The sequence below is a fragment of the Pogonomyrmex barbatus genome, unplaced genomic scaffold (genome assembly GCF_055798465.1).
Source record: "Pogonomyrmex barbatus isolate J1 unplaced genomic scaffold, ASM5579846v1 scaffold12, whole genome shotgun sequence".
NCBI classification, from domain to species: domain Eukaryota; kingdom Metazoa; phylum Arthropoda; class Insecta; order Hymenoptera; family Formicidae; genus Pogonomyrmex; species Pogonomyrmex barbatus.
Window position 1 is genome coordinate 4,113,551 of NW_028297108.1, and position 19,940 is coordinate 4,133,490.

General features: G+C 41.9%; 1 protein-coding gene across 9 annotated transcripts in view; it reads left to right on the forward strand.

Annotated features, from left to right (window-relative positions):
* The window catches only part of Lar (tyrosine-protein phosphatase Lar), a 382,209-nt gene that overhangs the window by 255,406 nt on the left and 106,863 nt on the right, over window positions 1-19,940 (forward strand). For all 9 annotated transcript variants that reach the window (XM_089071364.1, XM_089071370.1, XM_089071368.1 and 6 more), the window contains 2 exons: window positions 9,844-9,975; window positions 11,670-11,828. In XM_089071364.1, coding sequence (XP_088927490.1) covers window positions 9,844-9,975; window positions 11,670-11,828 — 291 coding nt within the window. The remainder of the gene's footprint in view (window positions 1-9,843; window positions 9,976-11,669; window positions 11,829-19,940) is intronic.

A 19,940-nucleotide genomic window follows, 5' to 3' on the forward strand; every position in this document is an offset into this window, starting at 1 on the left:
TTAACGATATAATCATCAATTTAAGCAATTCAAAATATTACTTCAAAGAAGCGAGTCTAACAAATAGTCGAGATTCAGTTTTTGTATTCGTTGACAAAAAGACACGAATAAAATTTCTGAGTTTTAGATGAACATATTTATCATGTTAGAAAGGAGTTGTTTTGGGATTAGATAATTCAAGAAAGACCTCGAACGCGCGCGGCAGGACCTCGTGAATATTCACAAGTTTGAAGGGGAATTGAGGGGATTCTCCCGCTGGGACTTCGATTGTTCTCTCTGGCCGCAAGAAGCTTCCTCGTCGTCGTCGTCGTCGTCGTCGTCGTCGTCGTCGTCGTCGCTGAGACACTCGGAGAAACGCAAGCGCGGCTAAGAAACGTTAATTGCGCCGAAGACGTCGCCGGGGAAGCCTTCGAGAACATCCGGAGAGACACCGTCGCCCTCGCCGTCACTGCGATTTTACAATGAGCCGAAGACGACGGTGGATGATCGCGTTTGGTTGGTCGGATTCGCCGGTGGTGGATCTGGTGCGGCGAGGGACGGCTGCGGAAAGGATGTACCTACCTACTTATTTAGAATATTGCCGGCATACATCTGCATAAATTCAGCGCAGGCCTTCGACATCGTACGCCTACCAACCCCCCCAGACTTATCCTCTCTCTTTCTCTCTCTCTCTCTCTCTCTCTCTCTCTCTCTCTCTCTCTCTCCCTCCCTCTCTCTCTTTCTCGATGAAAGAGAGAGAAACGGTCGTCCGACACGGGGGTTGTACGCCCTCCTGCCGTTCCGTCCGACGCCGCCATCAGCATCATGCCGCTCGTAAAGAAATCCCTCGTGACGCTGCCTGAAAGCTTCCTCGAGAAGCGAGCGCGAGAGGATAAAAAAATTCGAGGCGCGTCGCGCATTATAGAAATATCTCCGACGTGCGAGCTTGTGCTATCGTGCGCGCGGGAGAGATTAAAGTATCCTGGCGAACGTGCTCGATAATCCATCCCGATGATCCATTCCCGATGGATGTGACGAATGCGCACGCGGGAGACAGAAAAGGTGGCGAAGTACATAAGATAGAAAAGAAAAGATCGGCGGCAATGAGGTGCGGCGGGGTGTGGGACGAGAAGGAGCGGAGGTAGTATCTATATTACATGAACGGGAGAATGAGAGAGAGGGAGGGAGGAGGAGAGATAGCGAGGAGTACAACCCGCTGTGTATGCACGCGGGAATTACGCGAACCCCGATGGGAACGCGGATGCGCGCGCGCGCGGCCCGTTCGCGCCGCAGGCCTCGTATACATATTCAAATTGAATTATACGCGCTACCAGACGCGTTGATTCGAAATCATTCGACGGCTTGGTATCTCGAAAACAAGCCTGTATCGCTCTCCCCTTCCCCCCGATCCGCCGCTCCTTCCGCGTGCGAGTTTCCGCTCCACGGGGCTGTCGTACCTCACCCCCGACTAATGGAAATTCTCGACGAGAAGTTGGTTAAACACATTCGCTTTGCATACGTATCGAAACGGCCCGTTGTTGCGCCATCCCGTGTGACTTCGTGCTGAGCGCGTACGAAAGCGTGCATCCCCACGATGCACCCCCCGCCCCCGGCTATCGAGGAATTTGGGAGTCGCGATTCGATCCCGGCGTGTCCGATTCTCTCGCCGAATTCCATTTAGTCAGCATTCGACCACGACAAAACATAATTATCCGATACATTGGGATATCACGGAAATCGGAATTTCTCAAACTTAAGTCCGTTTAATAAAATACACCGGAGATATAGGGAGACCGCTGCATTAAGAAAAATTTAAATAATAAAATCATCGCTGTGACAAACAATGACACTCGCATTGTTGGCGATGTTATCGCTAGTGATGCTTCGTCGAGGCAAGTCGTATCGAAACTCGTGGACTGTATTCACCCCTCTTTCTCTCTCTCTCTCTCTCTCTCTCTCTCTCTCTCTCTCTCTCTCTCTCTCTCTTTCTTTCAGAGGGATGAGAGGAACGAGTGAATAAATTAAGAAGGCGCCGAGCGCGCGGGAAGGGTAACGAATCTTCCGTCGTGTCGACTCGTGTCGCCGTGGAAATTATTCTTTCCTCCCTCCTTCGTCGCTTGGCGCCTCTCTGCCACCGTTGTTTATCTCATTAAAGGAACGCGGAAAACGGATAATCCCCCGGTTGACAAATCGCGCCCGGCGTCGACGGAGTTGGTTCCCCCGTCCGCTCCTTTCAACAGCGTAACTTTATCGCGGAGGAAAGAACGGACGAGGTGGTAACGGAAGTGCCGGGCGGAAAGGGGTTTTAGAGTGCCGGCGACGTTAGGCGATGGATAGAGGAGTAACCGGGCCCGGCGTTACTGGTGGATACGAAGCTCCACCGTAATGGACGCTTTAATTCCAAAGGAGAATAAATTGCAATTTTTCCGACCGTCCGACGTCAGGCGCGGAACCGCGAGAGCGATCGGCCCTTCGTTAACTGTGCGATCTGCGTCAAAGAAAAATGACGCGATTCAACCGAAAAGTATCGCGATTACGTGCTGTATTATATTAAAATCGTGAAAATGATCAGAATTAATTGGATGATGTTTAACTGTAATCAGGCCAAAGTAATCTCTTTAGAGTCGTGTCAACTTAGAAAAGCGATTGAAAATATTAAATATTCACGGGATATTAAGTATTTACTTCACGAAGTGAAGTACGAAATGTTTAATGTGATGTATGTATTTTATACCGTTAATAGAATGATAGCCCCGAATCGCACAATAAGAATAGACGAGGTCGGGGTATTATTAGTTTGATCCAGTTCTCGGAATCCTGGCAATCGTGTTCGATTTCATTTCTTATCTCTCAGATAATACGTGCACGATATAAAATAAATTGCTGTTTCTATTATTGGAATTAAGATCTATCTTGGCTAAACGATAATCGGCGAATTGTAAAGTATATCACGTTCGGTTTTGAAGCCGTTAAATCTCTTCATTCGCGTTCAATTTTCTTTTCTCTCAAAAAAGAAAGAAAAAAAAATTACGCGTCTTGAAAATGTCAAGTAGAATTAGTAACATGCTTATCTAAAAATATAAAGTCAAAGACGGGCGAGTGTCAAGCGTGGAAAAAATATTGATATCATATTCTCATTTTATTTCATATAAATTTCAGTTTAATTATATTTGTTTCATTTAATGTTTGCGCAAATGAGCGTGCATGTTTTCTCGTATTACGTCGATGCAGCCGCGCGTGCGTCGGTGAAATTTTCATTATTTTAACCCGGCCAGATTCCACTCGGCGTTGTTAACACATCGTATTCCAGCAATGAGACACAAGCTCGCCCTTACGCCCGCGCCCGGCCTATCTCGGCTGGATTTGAAATGTGTAATGTGCATCAGCGCGCGGAAGAGCGTGGATAAAAACTCATTTAAATTAAATTAATATTTGCCGTACGGCCGAATGCGCGAGAGAGGGTAACGCGATTGTATGCACATGGAGTCAGATGGAGCGACAGCCTGGATTTCAATAGCAAAATGCGAATAAGACCGGCAAAATTATCTACAATAAATCTGCGTTCGTGTATAGATATTTGTCTATCGAGTGCATCCCTCTACTCTTTTTCTTCCCTGCACGTTTTGTGCGGATATCATTCACTCCCGTGGATATCACTGTCCGTTGATGTAAACTCGTCTGTGTGTGTGTGTTTTGTGTATATATATATATATATATATATACAACATGTATATGTATAAATAGCCGCGTTTACAATCAACGCTAAGCGAGTGGGAGCGAGATGACATCGATGCTGCATCGGAAATTGCACACACGGCGTATCGACCCGACGAGCATCACGGACAGCACGAAATTCGAGCGAGCCGTCGTGGAGGTCCGTCCTCTTTCGAATTCGGTACCGGCGAGCCCAAAATGACTCCCGATCCGTAATTACCACCCCTCTTTCATCCCCCCTCCAGCTTTCCATAAATGAGCCCTGCGTACACCGCGTTGGGTGAGCGCGTGCGCACGCGCGCGCGCACGCACGCTCACATTCCCATGTTATTTAGGGGCCAAGCGTATATCAGAATCCGTTTAAACGCATCCCGTATTTGTTTCGCGATTCGCTCACCAAAACTCGGCCTCGACAGCCCGCGGGGAGCGCGTTAATGTAATTGCCACGTATTTTCAGTAATATTCCTACGGTGGCCGCGCATTTTCCGATGCGCCCGCGCGGATCTTCGTTGAAAATCACGGCTTTAATATGGCCATATTTTGATATTAATTAATGATAGTATTGCTCGCGCGGGCACACCGTTCGGGGATTTACCACGTGTCGAAATTGATTGAAGCATTACCTACGCGCGCGGCCCCGACCGACCGAATAGTCACCGCGTTTTCCTTTTGATCAATCGAAAAATTCTACGAATATATTAATTGCCGCCGAGATGGCTTTCAAGAAGCTTCTTTTATATATATACATATATTTATTATATATATATATATATATATATATATATATATATGATGTCACGCGAAGCATCGTTTGCGCACACATTCGCCAGCCTCGAATCGATTTTATAATACGTTCGATAGTCAGTAACGCGTAATGTTATTCAAATCGCATGCAGATTGCTCCGTTATCGGCTACTTTTTCAATTACGACGTGGCGGGCTATAAAATGTAATGCCGACACCGGGAGCGAAACTTTTTCTCGAAGTTATCTGAGCCCGTGCCGAATAGCTATAAACTTTAAGTATGAGATATTGCCGTCGCGCATTTTTATGTTACGGATTGCGATCGACTCGCGCGAAAAGTCGCGGTCGCGAGCGTTATACTGAGCGCTGACACGATGGAATCTATTTTTTCGAGTGTCGAGTAATCGCGCGACACGCTTTCAATATTGACGCTCTTTATTGCGAAATGTTTCACGACCCGGTCATCCGCATCCCCCGATTGCGTTTGCACTCTGACCTTTCGCAAATGACTTTATTGCGGGACGGGAAACACTTTCCCGCGCGTTGCGTCTGGAATTGCAACGCGGATAACTCGCGCGAGAGGATACGCGAGAACCATCCTGAAAGTCTTTGCCGTACATTACTATTTTCATTTCTACCAGCGCGTTTCCCCCCTCCCACCTCCTCCCCTCGCACCCTGCCCTGTATTCTAACTTCTCGTCTCTCTCTCTTTAAAAGTGGTCCGACATTCATTTCGCGGGATGCAACGGCGGCATGCCTCGCTTTTCGCAATCTAATTTTCACCGGCGTTTAATCTTTGTGTACATTCGCTGGTTCGCGTGCAACCCAGCCGCGCGAGTCTCTCAGGAAAGAGCGAGCGAGTGGCACGGGCACGTGCAAGCTTTTCCAATATTTTTCGAGCCGAGCTATTACTCCCACCTTGACAACGTGCCCCTACATCTCTCGCGTATTTTTCTCTTATCGTTTCAGTCGAAATCACATTCATCGGCTTCCTGTGCTATTCTTTTTATCCTTTCGCCGGAAATGATTTATTCACGAGGCGAAGATAACAAGGACGAGATAGAATTTCAAATAAATAAATATCAGCGAGCGAAGCAAATTAAATCCCCAAATGTTCGATATGTTTTCGGGCACGTGCTCTCTGTCTCTCTCTCTCTCTCTCTCTCTCTCTCTCTCTCTCTCTCTCTCTCTCTCTCTCTCTCTCTCTCTCTCTCTCTCTCTCTCTCTCTTCTCTCTTTCTAATTCGTTACGTCAAAAATATCGCAAAATTAAATCTCCGATCGATTCGAAATTTATAAAGAATATATCCCGCTGTATTTGCGACATATATTTTCAGCCAACAGTCAGCTATGATAAATCAATTATTGGAATATAATAGGTTAATAACCTGTGCTAGATACGTTTACAATTGCAGCCAATGTATATGCATTTATCAGCTTAATTTCGACCTATTCAAACTAAACCAAAATTAATTTGATATTAGTGATTTTGATTATTCACATGTTTAAAAATTCTTTGATCATGCATAAATAATTTGTTTTTTGCTTGCGCATAATTGGAAAAGGACTTAGATATCGTTGTTACATTTTAAAAGTGACTAAAGAAGGAACAGTTGCAAAAATCATTTTGAATTATGGTTGAGCGAGTCGAGTACGTCGCCGAAAAATAAAGCAAAATGAATGCAGCGACTAAATTACGCGGACAATTAAATTGAACAAATTGCACATTGGCATTGTTATGTCTCCCGTGAGCTTTATCTGTATTGCGTTTTGAATTGCTGACCAATCGGATCGAATCGATAGTACGGTTGCAGCGAGGATGGACCTCCTTCGCGAACGACCTCTTTCCTATTTTTGCTCTATCCCTCTGTTTCCCCGTTCATCCACTTTTAATGGAATCGAGCAAACGGTCACTTTTAGCGGCGGAAGATCGAAAACTGCTGCAGTCGAGAGATAGACTCGGTATTTGCTACGTACGGAATTTAACTGGCACTCGTTCCTCTGTATACAACGGAACTTTCGAAGCTTCTGATCGCTCGGAAAAACGACATTCCGCAAATGATGTCAAACCCTTTCCCGATTTAATTATGTATAATTCGCGTATTTTCGATAACATCGTGGAAATCGATACTGCTGCAAAATATGTTTCATATAAACGCAGTTATTTCTCATCTCTTGTAAAATTGAAAAATAAAATTAACGTAGCTTCCCGATTTGTTATTACAGGTTACCGCTTTATTGAAATCCTCTATTACAGATACAGATTTTAGATAAACCCATTTCCGTGATGTGTCTGTGAAAGTTATACCGTAAGTTTCGCGAGATAAAATCGTAGCAAATTGTATAAAAAGTATCGCGGCGGACACACACGTACGCGAAAAGCGGTAAGTCGCGGCCTTGTTGTGCATGCGTGTACGTGTGTTCTATGTGTACATAGCGACCGTGGTCGACTAATGGACCTGTTACGAGCAATTCCGGTAGAACGACAATTGCGCACGGAGGTACAATACGTTCGGATAAGAGTAATTCCGAATGCACAATTCGATCAAAAATTACCCGTGCTTCGTCGGCAGAATAATATTTAGCTTAAATTACGTTCCGATCGAAGCGCGAGCGTAGTATGCGCATACGTGCGTGAAGTGCCTGCGACCTGCGTTTGCAGATTAGAGTGGCCTGCATCTGTCAACTGTAGAATCGTCGTGTCTCTTATACATATGCATTTTTGCAAGTTTAATTTTTCATCGCGAGAACGACGAGCTCGCCGCTCATTACTCGGCACCACGCAGTTTTGTTTCCGCTCCTTTCCGCTAAAAGAACCGCTTTTATCTATACAATTAGTTTATACACTCTCTTTCTCATTATAATTTTTTTTCCGTTTGAGAAATTAGTTCATTGTTGATAAAATTTAACATAATTCGTGCTCGTATCTTCTTTCCTTCATTTATATATGAATTTTTACATCCGTATTTCTTCGTAATTGCACAAGAGTTAAATTTTGTTAAAAACTCCAATTTTGTACAAATTAAAGCATTATCTGAATGTGTAATTACGTTATTGTTTTCTTTGTGAAGAGAAAAAAAGTTATTGCTCTCTTCAAAAGAGAGGATGAAATTCTCATACGGATCAAGAACGTTCTAAAAGTATTTTCATATGTTGCGGGATATCGTATCAACGTTTACTGCGAAGAACTATTATTATTTTCCGATACATTCTTCTTTTCATGCTCGATAAAGTGTGTCACTTGACGATACGACGGACGGTCGCCGTTTTAAAAACGCTGCAATAAAATCTCACGCGAGCCACGGGATCGCGAACTCTTCGGAGCGATTGCACTTTGGATTAAAAAGTTTTTTTACTGCGTGCGATGTACTCCGACGTCGTAAAAGTGTGTCTAATGATCTAGAAAGAGGAGACGCCGATGCCATGTCGTGGCAAGTAGTAGAAGTCGAGTTTATCGCGCACCCGTAAACGTCCGTCGGGCAGACATTTTTCGGTCATGAAACGATCGTATAAACGCCGGCATTAGCACGACTGCGCCAAGATAAACATTCTTTTAGCACTCTCGGCTAGAAAATCACGTTTTATTATTATCCATTAGTCTCGCCCGCGGGACAAACGTTTTCAGCCGAGCAGATCAGGATCGATTATAAAAGATAAGATAAAAAAAAATTCGCATACATCCCCGATATATCGACATCGTCGGTAGTCCACTTTCTCGCGAGATACTTCGTTTTTCATTTCCAGCTCTCAATTCGAGGGAAACAATGCTCATAAACGACGTATCGATTTCCTCGCCGATAGAATCGACACGATCGCAAAGTTTCAAGATCAATTTAGTTTGTCGTAAATGATAGTTCTGTTCCTGCGATAGCGCATCTCTGGATATCTCTTTTCCGATGCGACGATTCTCGTTTACCCATCTTTCCTTCTCTCTTCTTTCTCTGTCTTTTCCTCTCTCTTTCTCTCTCTCTCTCTCTCTCTCTCTCTTTCTCTCTTTCTCTCTCGGTCTTTCTCCGGAGGCCGCTCGACATCGCAGCGAAGCGCAGCGCGGGTCTGACAAAGGAGCGCGTCACATTCATCCATCTTGCACCGGTCGTCTCTTTATTCCCGAGGTTAAAAGCGTAGCAGCGGAGGCAGTTTGGACTTCCTACCGCACTAAATCCACTAATTTCGGTCACCGACTTCTGGCCCGATGCATTCGTGTAGCCGTCGCGCCGCGCCGCGCTGCGCCGCGCGATCGATGACTGGAGAGATACGCCGTTCTCGCCCGACGAGTATAAATTTCGCGAGCGCAATCAGATCGGACTTTTACGACGTTAATTCGTAGAAGGCTGCAAACGCCCGCTCGGAACCCGATACAATTATCGGGAACGTTATTCTCGGGATCTCGATTCTCTTTCCGGAAAACGCGCAAACTCATCTCACTCTAAAACTCGGAGTGTCCCGCTTTCCGGTGAGCGAGCTTCGGCCATTTTTGCATATCGAGAATTTTCCAGCTCCCGTAAGCTCGACGTTCGATGCCGTCCATCATCTTTCCTCTTATACATTATAAAATCTACGAAAGCCATTCTAAATGATGGAAAGTAGACTAATGACCCGAATTACGAGAAGGAGACTAATTACCCGAGCAGGGCTGATGTAGAAAGAAAATATCTGCGTAACCGAGGACTGCAATTTTCCTTTGCAAATTAATGTTTTCCAACGCTGGCCGGGTGAGTGGGCGCAACCGTGAACTTTTTACTTAAAATTTAACACGAGAAACGAGAAACGTTAAAACGCGCAATTTTCATGAACGAAGGGTTCAGTTTTATATGACTTCCTGCTACTTTGCGATTCTTTATGAAACGACCACGTGATTTCCAGCGCAAATAACTGAAATAATCTTTATCTAGGTACAATTCCGCAATTTTATCTTGCTTTTATTACCGTTAGTTTGAAATAATATTTTTATTATATATAAATTTAATAATTCTTTATTGCGCTGGAAATAAAATTGATGATTTAATAAAAAATAGAGACTGCGAATGTAAATGTCTAAAATTATTTTTACACGCTCATTATCAAACAAGCTTTTTGTACTGAAAACGACATTATTATGAGAAACTGCAGGCAATAAAATTTCATTTATAAAAAAATATTAATATAAATTTTACAAAAAAATTAAATTACGAATAAATAGATATCAATTAGAGAAATACTCGCAGCCTTTTTGTATTCTTTATTTTATCTTACGTTCTTTAATCAACGGGAAAAAGAAAATGTATTTTTGCCACGAAATACGGGTTAAAGCGGATGAAGCCTCAAAATACGTCTGAAATGGCAGGCTGGCTGCATGACCACCATCGCACAGCAATCTTATTGTGAGCCGAGTCTAATCAGAGAATCCCGCGTGATCTTTTTGTTCACAGGTCCGCCGACGATTCTGGTGAAGCCACAATCGCAGCAGGTGAAGGCAGGCGGGATAGCGAGCTTTTACTGCACTGCGGAAGGAGCACCGCCGCCCCAGATACACTGGCGAAAGAACGGCAAGAGAATTTCACGTAAGTCAGCACACTTTCACTCGCTCTTTTTTTCCTGTCTCCATTTTTTCGATTTTCGACTTCGAATCGTCGCTCCATTGGTTCGTTGAAAATAGTACGTTCTTTGACGCTCAACATGCCGCGCGAAATCTGTGTCTTCGGTCTCATTTCACAGGGATCGGACGCCACAGAGAAAATGAATGAAAATTTTATCGAAATTAAAAAGTTCTCTGACCTGGATTTTTCTCTCTCCATCCCTTCGTGTGACCGCGCCGTCTCGTCAGCGTTCGTGCATTTTGTCGCAAAGCATATTTTTTTCTTTTTTTTTTTTGTTTTCATGCATTTTGCTCTCCTCTAGTTGATTTTAACTACTCTTAGCTTTTCTATTCAATCTATTTTTACGTTCATTCATGAAAACCAAATAAGTTCTACTGGACACTTTGTGAAATTTCAAAATGTCATGTCGCATCGGACTCCACTCGAAAACAGCTCGCGACGGCTCAACATTAGAATACTTCTACAAACCGAATTACAGTGACCAAGATAGTAATTCCTTGAAAATAGTTGCATGCATTGATCTATGGCCATATCCATTGCATCCGTAATATAATAGCTTTTGGAATTTGAAATTTGATTCTGTAATATTCATGAATTCATGGTTCATTTGCGTTTGACCTTTAATAAATCAGGAATAATTTCTCAAATTATATTATTTTAGAAGAGTGTCTAGCAATGTTTCTGTAGTTAGTGTATGTTTTTCTATGAAAGTTTTATAATATCTTTCAAATCTCTAAACATGAATTTGGAAAGATGGGCATAATGTACAGAAAAAAATTAGTCTTAAATAAAAAAATATTTATATGCACATATATATATATATATATATATATATATATATATATATATATGTGTGTGTGTGTAAGCAAAAATATTATCTTAAAAATTTTAGTCTTGATTTAATGAAATTTGTATTGAATTGCAAGTATTACTTTCGCTCAAGATCGAAAATCGTTTAAGATCAAAAATCTTCTATATAAGATTATAATATTGTTACTTATACATGAAAATATACAGTCTTGATTTAAGAATATTAATCTTGTCTTTCTGTGTAGCCTTATATGTATTTGAAAAGCGTCGTAAGTAAATTACTCACAAAAATCGAAATATTAATTTCAATGATTGAATCTAAAGCTCGTACGTTCCAGCTTCATACATTTGGGAGGACCAGCAAATCCCGATGAGATGATTCCGATGATGCGCGATGGTTTCGCATAACGTTCGCTCTGATCCACGGAATGTATGTACCCGAACGATCGCGGATCGGTCCATATTCGTCGACGACGAGTTACTAATCCGACGAGGAACACCCGACGAGATAATGGTCGGCGACCGCTTGTTCCGGACGTCAATTCGCGGTGAGCGCGGACGGACGATAACAGGGGCGAGCCGCCGGCTCTCGAAATTTATACAGACGCGCGATCCAATTCCCATTCAATATTTCTCGGGCCGCGGAATTGGATACGATAGGACACACATACCTCCCTTTTATTAGATTCCGCAACGGCGCAATTTTCGATCTTATATCGCCCGTTGTCGCCGCCGATCATTTTCGCGCGCCCCCGATCGCGCGCGGTATTTTCTCGCCTTTTGTGACGGCAGAGTTTTCCTTTTCACGGCGCAGACGTCCGTCTCAATCTTCCGTCTTATGTCGACAGAATCCCAGTCCCGGTACGCGGTGCACCCGTATGAAAATGGTGCTTTACTGCGGATCGAACCTGTCAAGCCGGCGCGCGACAATACCAACTACGAGTGCCTAGCTGAGAACGGAGTCGGCGATGCTGTTTCAGCCGAGGCGACGCTCACCGGTTATGAAAGTAAGTGAGATTGCTTTTATTATCATTCATTTGCACCGATCGACAAGCGAATTCCCCAATCTTCCGCAAGGGAGATGTTATTTTTTAAACGAACATTATTTCTTATACGATTAACACTATCTGATTACTGCCTTGAAAACAAAAAGAAATGAATTGTTATTTTGTTTTGATGAATTAATTCGTCTATTTAATTTTCTTGATTAAATAACAACGAATATTAATATTTTACGAGATACAAACATGTTTTTGTACCGCGAGTATAGCTTTGAAATTTAACTAAAAATATCGGATCGTTCTGTATTATCTGTCGTCTTTTATTTCTATTTCCAAAAATTCGTACAAATTTACTGTACGTTTCTTTGAGATAAAAATCAGCGGGACCACACAGAAAAATCACAAAAAGTCCCGCAATATGCGAGGACTCGTAAAAATGTGCGACTATCGAAAAACGTGTTAGAATATTTTCATTTTATGATTGATTGAAATAAGCACACGGTGGAGATAATTGAAAACTTTGCGAGTATGAGAGCCGGTAACGTGGACATCCGCGAACAAAACGTATCTTTGCGATGTGTACGTAAGCCAGCAGAAAGACATATATCACTCAACCTTGTCGCGTAAAATTTCGCTTTTACGACAGCTCCGCATGAAAGAAAGAGAAGGAGGGCCCTTATTCTGAAACTGCATGTCCCGGCATAATTTTCGTCGGCAGGCTCGCGCTCAAAAGGACTACGTTATATGATACGGCGGAAAGTTCTAGTTTTATCCTTCTGGTGATGGTGATGGTGGTGGTGGTGCAGCACATGGTTTGTGTTTTATAACAAAGTCACTTGCCTTGGGGACAGTTTTCCCGGACAATATCGCGTAATAACTATTAGCGCTATCGGGGACGTCGCTACGTTGTTTAATATTTAAAGGAAGCTTCCGGGACTGCTGCTGCCGTTTGGTAATGTTCGAAGCTTTAAAGCTTCCTATTCCGTATCTTGGAGTTTGACTGCGTCGCGCGCGGATAACGGCTTCGAAACTGTTTACCGATTTAAACCTCACTTAAACGCACTTCGACTCGACCTGGACGAATATAGCATTCGTTTGTCATTTATCCCCGAGTCAGCAATGGCCTCGAACGGTTGACGTTCACCTCACGTTACTTCTAAATTTCTCCGCCTCTTTGTAATTAAAATTTAAACTCTTTTTTCCGAAACACATGGTAAAAACACTGACGTTTACAATTTCCCGGAAACTTTGCCCGGAGAGCAGCTGATTACATCGACATAGGCGAGGCGCGTAGCGAGGTAAATCTTTCTGAAATTAAACAGAAACTTTGCCCACATCTTGCCCGGATCTCTTTCTTCCTCTATTTTCTCGACTATGCGGTATTTATACGGAAGAATGGGCGGTTTAATGGCGTCCAATTCGGCGACCAGACGGCGGATGACGTAATAGGAGAAGAAAAAAACTCTACCGTACCGCGAAACCTTACCGTTCCCCCCGAGGGAGAGAATCTCTTGAACTTTCGTGCAACGTTTTAATTGGCTTGGCCGGCTTTTTAATTCGATTCTAATTTCGCTTCGCGGATGCCCTTACTCGCATTGGCGTAGGAAAAACGATGCCCGACTGCGCTTTTGCCCTTTTTTTTTTGCTTTACCTTTCTTCATTCTGTCTTGTTTTCGTTCATCGATGATATGCCGATCGATCCAATATTTGCACGTATTTTTTTTTTATCTCGATTGTCGGACATTTCCTGTCAATGCTGCTCCCATCCGGCAGGCGGTCCGGCAGTTTCTCGTAAATCACGGATATTCACTTGATTCTCTGAAACCTCTGCCGCGATTTCAATTTATTTGTTATAAAGTTGATTCCAGCCAGATGAGCTTATTCCCATGGACGCAATAATAATGTGCGCGTGCGTGAACTACCGTGAAATCAGTATGCGTCAAATTGAATGTCAGTTTTTGCCGTACCATTTTATTCGCATCCCACTTTATTTGCGAATCATTAATGCGTGTTGATCGAGAAAAGAGACAGAGAGAGAGAGAGAGAGAGAGAGAGAGAGAGAGAGAGAGAGAGAGAGAGAGAGAGAGAGAGAGAGAGAGAGAGAGAGAGAGAGAGAGAGAGAGAGAGAGAGAGAGAGAAATGAAACTCCGATAAATGAAAATAATTTCGTCGGTATCACACAAACTAAAATGTGTACATTCTACATTCTACATTCTGCGCCACGTTGTCGCCCGTTGACGCTTCTGCTTGGGTTCCAAATAATTCAGTGAGCTTTTACTCCGGCTGACCGGCCGAGATATTTTTTAAAGGTGCACAAAAAAAGCTTTGATGAAATACAAAGTTAATTCCGTCTATGTATTCTGGAATTAAAGGCCAAATTGAGGTGCTACGTAGGGAAAAGGGGAGCAATTGTAAAAGAGCGCGTGTTTGCTAATTGTACGCTAAATCGCGACATATACCGCAAAAGCTGAGCAGCTTTCCGCTCGTTAAAAGCTCACCCGATTAATCGCCGATTGTCAGCAGCGCACGCGCACTTTTATATTTGTATATCCTTTTTTTTAAACGTATCCTCGCCTGCATGGAACGCTATTTTCGCGTAAAAAATTATTTTTACGTCCCATGTAATACCTTTAAAACGTGATTATCCGGTATCTTTTTTTGTTTTTTTAGCTAAATCTCTTAATGAAATTATTCAAAGGGAATGCTAATTCTTGATATTTTCACAAACCATGTGCCTCGCTATTTATTGCCACGTAAGCTCGTCGTGTCGGCCATATCGACCCCTGACCGTACGTATACCACGCAAACTTTGTTATCCAATCCATTGATACGATAAATACCTGCAAGCTCGCGGTAAAGCCTCATTCGGATAATGCGATTAATTGTTAGCCGAGGCATGTAATGATATAATGACGTAGCGATCGCGCGTGGTTATATGATACGCGGACGTAGAAAACAAAAACGCATAAACGATTGGTCAGATAATTGAAATATTGACCGAGCACCTGCAATTTATTCGTTTTAGCACGTTCTCGTACGTTCTCTCCAAAATAAATTCTTTTATCGCGATTAAATAATATTTACACCGATAATATTATAATTATATATTTGCGCGCGATACTACAAACATGTTACCTTTACTAAAAATTTTACGTCAAATCGAGATATTTGTCATGATAGAAATATTTTTTTTTATTAAATATCTGCAACATGTTTCGTATAATAATAATATTTTCAACAATTGTATCGCGTCTTCAAATTTGTATCGCGCAAATCGAACGCTTGTAAAATCACAATAGGAACAGTAAATGCGATATGATGCGCATGGAACATCAGATATAATGTAAGGATCAGCAAGCATTACGGGAAACACTCCCATCGCCGTTGTAGAATCTTCATGAGAATTTCGTTCTGCTTTTTCTCCTTCGCATAGTACCGCCATTCTTTCTTACGGCAAAAATCTGAAAACCATTTCCAGATACGGTCCAGAAAATACAGCATATTAGCTTTTGTTGTTATCATCGCAATTTTATTTCATGAATTTCCGCTACTTGTTGTACTTCGAAATTGCACTATCAGCCTGCATGAAAAAATATTAAAATTCAAAAAACAGAATTATAATGGTAATATGATGCTAATGAAAAATGACCAATTGTGCCATTTTTAATTTTATAAATTTTAAGAATTTTAATTTTATCAATTTTAAGAATTGTGAAGAATTGAATCTTTTTGTAATTAAAAAAAAAATGATAAAATATTTTATCAAGACGTAATGAGATCTGTCGTATCAAAGATACGACGATTTATTTATGCAGATTACTGCTGATATCTGAAGAAAGAAAAAACTTTGTATGAAAAAAGACATTTGAATTCATTGTGTAAAAACGGCGAATATCTAAATCCAATACAATGGTAATTGCACGCCAACAAGTAACGGGATAAAAATTTGTCGATTTACACGGAAACGTGATGGCGACACGACAGTTCCTCGCTTCAAGATTCCCCAAAGCGCGGCTGCAGTTCTTGCGCGCTTCTCAACAAAAACCGTACCGTTGAATTATTGGTTGCGTTTCTCTCGACAGGATAATGTCGTTTTCCAGTGACGTGTTCTTAGATCGATGTTTCCCTCGTGCGAACAAAACAACGCACGTCCGAGAGCCCCGAAAGTTCCAACAGCAAATAAAAGATACCGTCCGACGATCCTCGCTTTCCGCGATTTCACCATGGGGGAAAGTCATACAATGTTAAAGGCGGTCTTGTGTGTCGTGTCACGTTCTCATTCCCGAAGCGATTCATCGCGCTCTACCGCTAAATGCACAAAGTATATTAACCCTCCTGACGACGAAGGGTGCCCCAATTTTGCGCATTCCCCGTAGGGAGCCGAAATTAAATTTGCACGAGGACTAAGTGGCGTCTTTGGTTCTCGTGGAGCCACGTTCGGGCGAACTATCCACTTCGTTCTGCACCCTCCGCATCGAAACGTCGAAAGTTCATGGGGAGAGAGAGAGAGAGAATTGCCGTTGTCCCGTTATCTGCTTCGAACTCGATCGCAAAATAATTCTTTCAGAGCGCCGTTCTTCTTTCGGCCGCAGAATCAACGGAAATACAGAAGAGCGATACCGTTTTAATTGCTGCCCGTACAATCGGCACCCGATGTAAGAACGCGATCGACGGTATTCAAAATGGAAATTGCGTTAAATCCTGCACAGGCGCGAATAACGAATGAACAATAGCTCTATGGGGAAACGCGGCGTTACCTTGTTTCTTCCGCTTTGCCGCAGCTCGCAGAGCGGTAATTAAGAGAGCGCTGCAGGGATCGATGCGTTGCTATAACAACGACATTATTTTAATGAGAACGCTGTAATATTCATTTAAATTTCTTACTTCTATGAAGCATTTACTTAGACCTTGACAATTATTGTTCTAATCCTGTGAATTAATAGGCTAATGAAATCTGCTATGGAAGATAACGAAATGGTAATTTTAATTTTCTCTTCAATTTAGGGCTTTTTTTATTAATCGAGAAAAATTATCGTTTTTCTCATTTTCTCTCAAAATTTTCAATATTGATTCGATATTTTTTCGTAAAATTTATTTCTGGAATAAAATAACTAACTACTCATTTTACTATTCATTTGCACCTCTTGATTCTCAGAAAATCTCAAAATTGAATGGCTGAAATAAAAAAAAAACCATGAATTATTTATTTTTTTTATAAATTATCACAAAAATCATTATTATCTCGATTGATTATTTAAGAAGAATTCATCGAACATTGTGAAAAAAATGTATAAGTAAAAGATGACTAAAACACCTTTTATAACATTACTTATTTATCAAGTCAAATTGATCTCATCGCAATACGTTACCCAACTTTAATCGTAGTAGCCGGGAAGCAGAAGTTAATGATTTTAACTTTTGATTCAATTTGAGTAAGCAAGTGTTCGGACGAATGCGAAACGCAGTTAAGTTTATGCCGATTGTTTTCGCCGTCATCTCGAAGTTTCAAAACTGCAGTACTGCGCTACGTAACGAAGAACCGAAACGATTGGAACATTGGCTAAATCCGATACTTAATTAACAAGCTACACATCGTGACTTTTTTTTCTCTCTCTCCCTTCGCTCCGGGTCTCTCGCTTCCGCGATATCAGATCTCACGTCGCCGATGCGATTCGCCATCAGCGACTTTTTCATCGGTGCACTCTCGTCGGACGCGCAAGAAAAATCCCGAAGAAAACAGTCCGAGAGTCTCTCGCCCGCTCCATTTTCCAATCCTCCGTGAGAATCCGTTCTCCTTTTGGGCGGGGGTAGTTTGGACGGGGCGGGGTAGTTTGGACGGAACTTTTGCCAAGTCGGACGTTTTAATTCGAGAAGCGATTGAGCACGCTCGGAAAAAACGAGACTAAGAGGAAACTAAAGTCGGCTCAATAGACATTGTAAATAAGCTCCCGTTTCGCGCTCGTTGTATTCGTATTCGGCCACACGGAAATGTTCGATTGTGTGTGTGTGCGCGCGCGCGCGCGCGCCAACATTCGGTATTACGAAGTAGTTAAGAAAGCGGGGATTTTACGACTGCGTTGAATGTTTAACCGCTATTTCCAGATTTCCACCATAAAATCGTTAGTATCCGAGCCGAATGAGGTTTAATTAATTATAGTAACCGCGTCATCTGCATGAATGCGTTCTTGTTACATTTAGCGTGGATGTCATTAACGATTTTCTCTAGATGATTCGCTCGCAACTGAATGGAAAGTTCTAAATTCGGAATATTGGAAACGCGAATTTCTGATATTCCGATTTCGTCGTCATAACATTAATAAAGGAAAAGCACCGAACAAAACGGATATGCGATTACATTGGAATATTTAGATATTTTAAGAATGAAACTATGAAAAAAAAAAAAAAACGCTATTGGATTAATTCGATTAACAAGTACGGAGTTATGGATCGGAAGAAAATGTTACATTTTTATACTGATAAAAAGAATTTTCCTGTGTGCAGGATGTTTTGTGAATGTCATCTTTATAATAAAATATTTAAACTGTGTGAACATAATTTAATGAATCCTTTGGAAAGTATCGCTGACAAAAGATTTTATTTTATTTTCCATTTTTTTTTTTTTAATTTATTTTTGAATGTACGCACGTATTCTGGTGCGGGCACATTTAAATATTAGTTTATAAAATATAAAATCCATTGAACTTAAAAATTGCGAGAGACAGTGGAATATTTGTATGCAGTATTTTGCGAGTAAAAGTGCAATGGATAATCCATCCAATCGTACCATTCTATGGAATTCAAAAGTGAATCCATTGTATATTGGGAAAATCGTGCATTTCAAAACCATAAGCCGTTTGTTTATCGCAATAAGCGATCGTTGTCCATTAATCCTACCGCTGTATACTGTAATACGAAATGGATCTGAACATATTTAATTTCTATTACGTATCATTGTAATCATACAGACGTACGAAAAAAAAAAAAAAAAATCTTTCGAAACGTTGTAATTGATATGTGAGCTTGTCGGAGAGTCATACGAACCAATAATTGTGTCGTAAATATCCCGATATATAATTTTATTTATATATATATATATATATATATATATATATATATACGCAATTTAAATTCTTACATTTATGCAAAATGTTTATAACGACATTAGCACCGACCTATGATATTTGCCGCGTGATAACTCGGTTTTGAAGGAGACCGGATGCTATTAACGATTCTGGGATAATCGATTAAGCGCGGTGAGCATCGAGCACGAGCTCAAGCGGAAGTATCAGCGCCGACGACACAGCGGAGCGTGAAAAGCTTCAAGAGATTCGGCGAAGTGTCAATTCCCAGACATTGTAACGGCCGATGTAAACCCGAGTGCAAGTAGCGAGTGGAGGGCACTAGTAGTACGCACTAGGGTGGACAATATTTACTCCTACTTCGAAGAAAAAGAGCGGCGGGATTTCTGTTTCGAACACGAGATTCTTTTGTTTCGTACGCGGAGGGATTGTTTTCTTTCGCCGTACTTCATTCTACTTGTTTGTCCCCCGCTTTTACTCCTCCGGCCCTCGCCTCACTCTTCTGACTTCTTCGGTTTCGTGGAGCTTTTCTCCTGATGGAAACAACGTTTGGAGAAGCTGGTAGCGACCTTTACAATCGAACCTCTGTTCCATGAGAGTCAAGAGCGAGAGGGTGATTCACGAGGAGCGAGGAATTAGAGAAAACATCCCTCGGTGAAAACGTATCTGCGGATGATTGTCTCTTCCATTATAGCAAAGTTACAAGCCGAACAACTCCTCTAGACCAGCCCCCGAACTATTATCGTTAGAAAATCAACCTTCTCTGTGAAGGAAAATGGTCAATGAAACTAACAGTGGACGACCTCGCGTTTCCACGAAGGTAGAAATTGAAATTATCCCCTTTTCGGGTAGTCTCCTATCGAAAATTTGATGGCGATCTTAATTGCGAAATTTCTCGAAAGTTAATGGGGCCTGACAGGTCAACTTATCGAGTTTCGATCATGTAATTCTTGAAGGAAGATGAGAAAATTTTAAAAATCCACTAACGAGTCCCACAAACATAGTGGGATATCCAGTTTTTCATGTATAAATTTGAGTA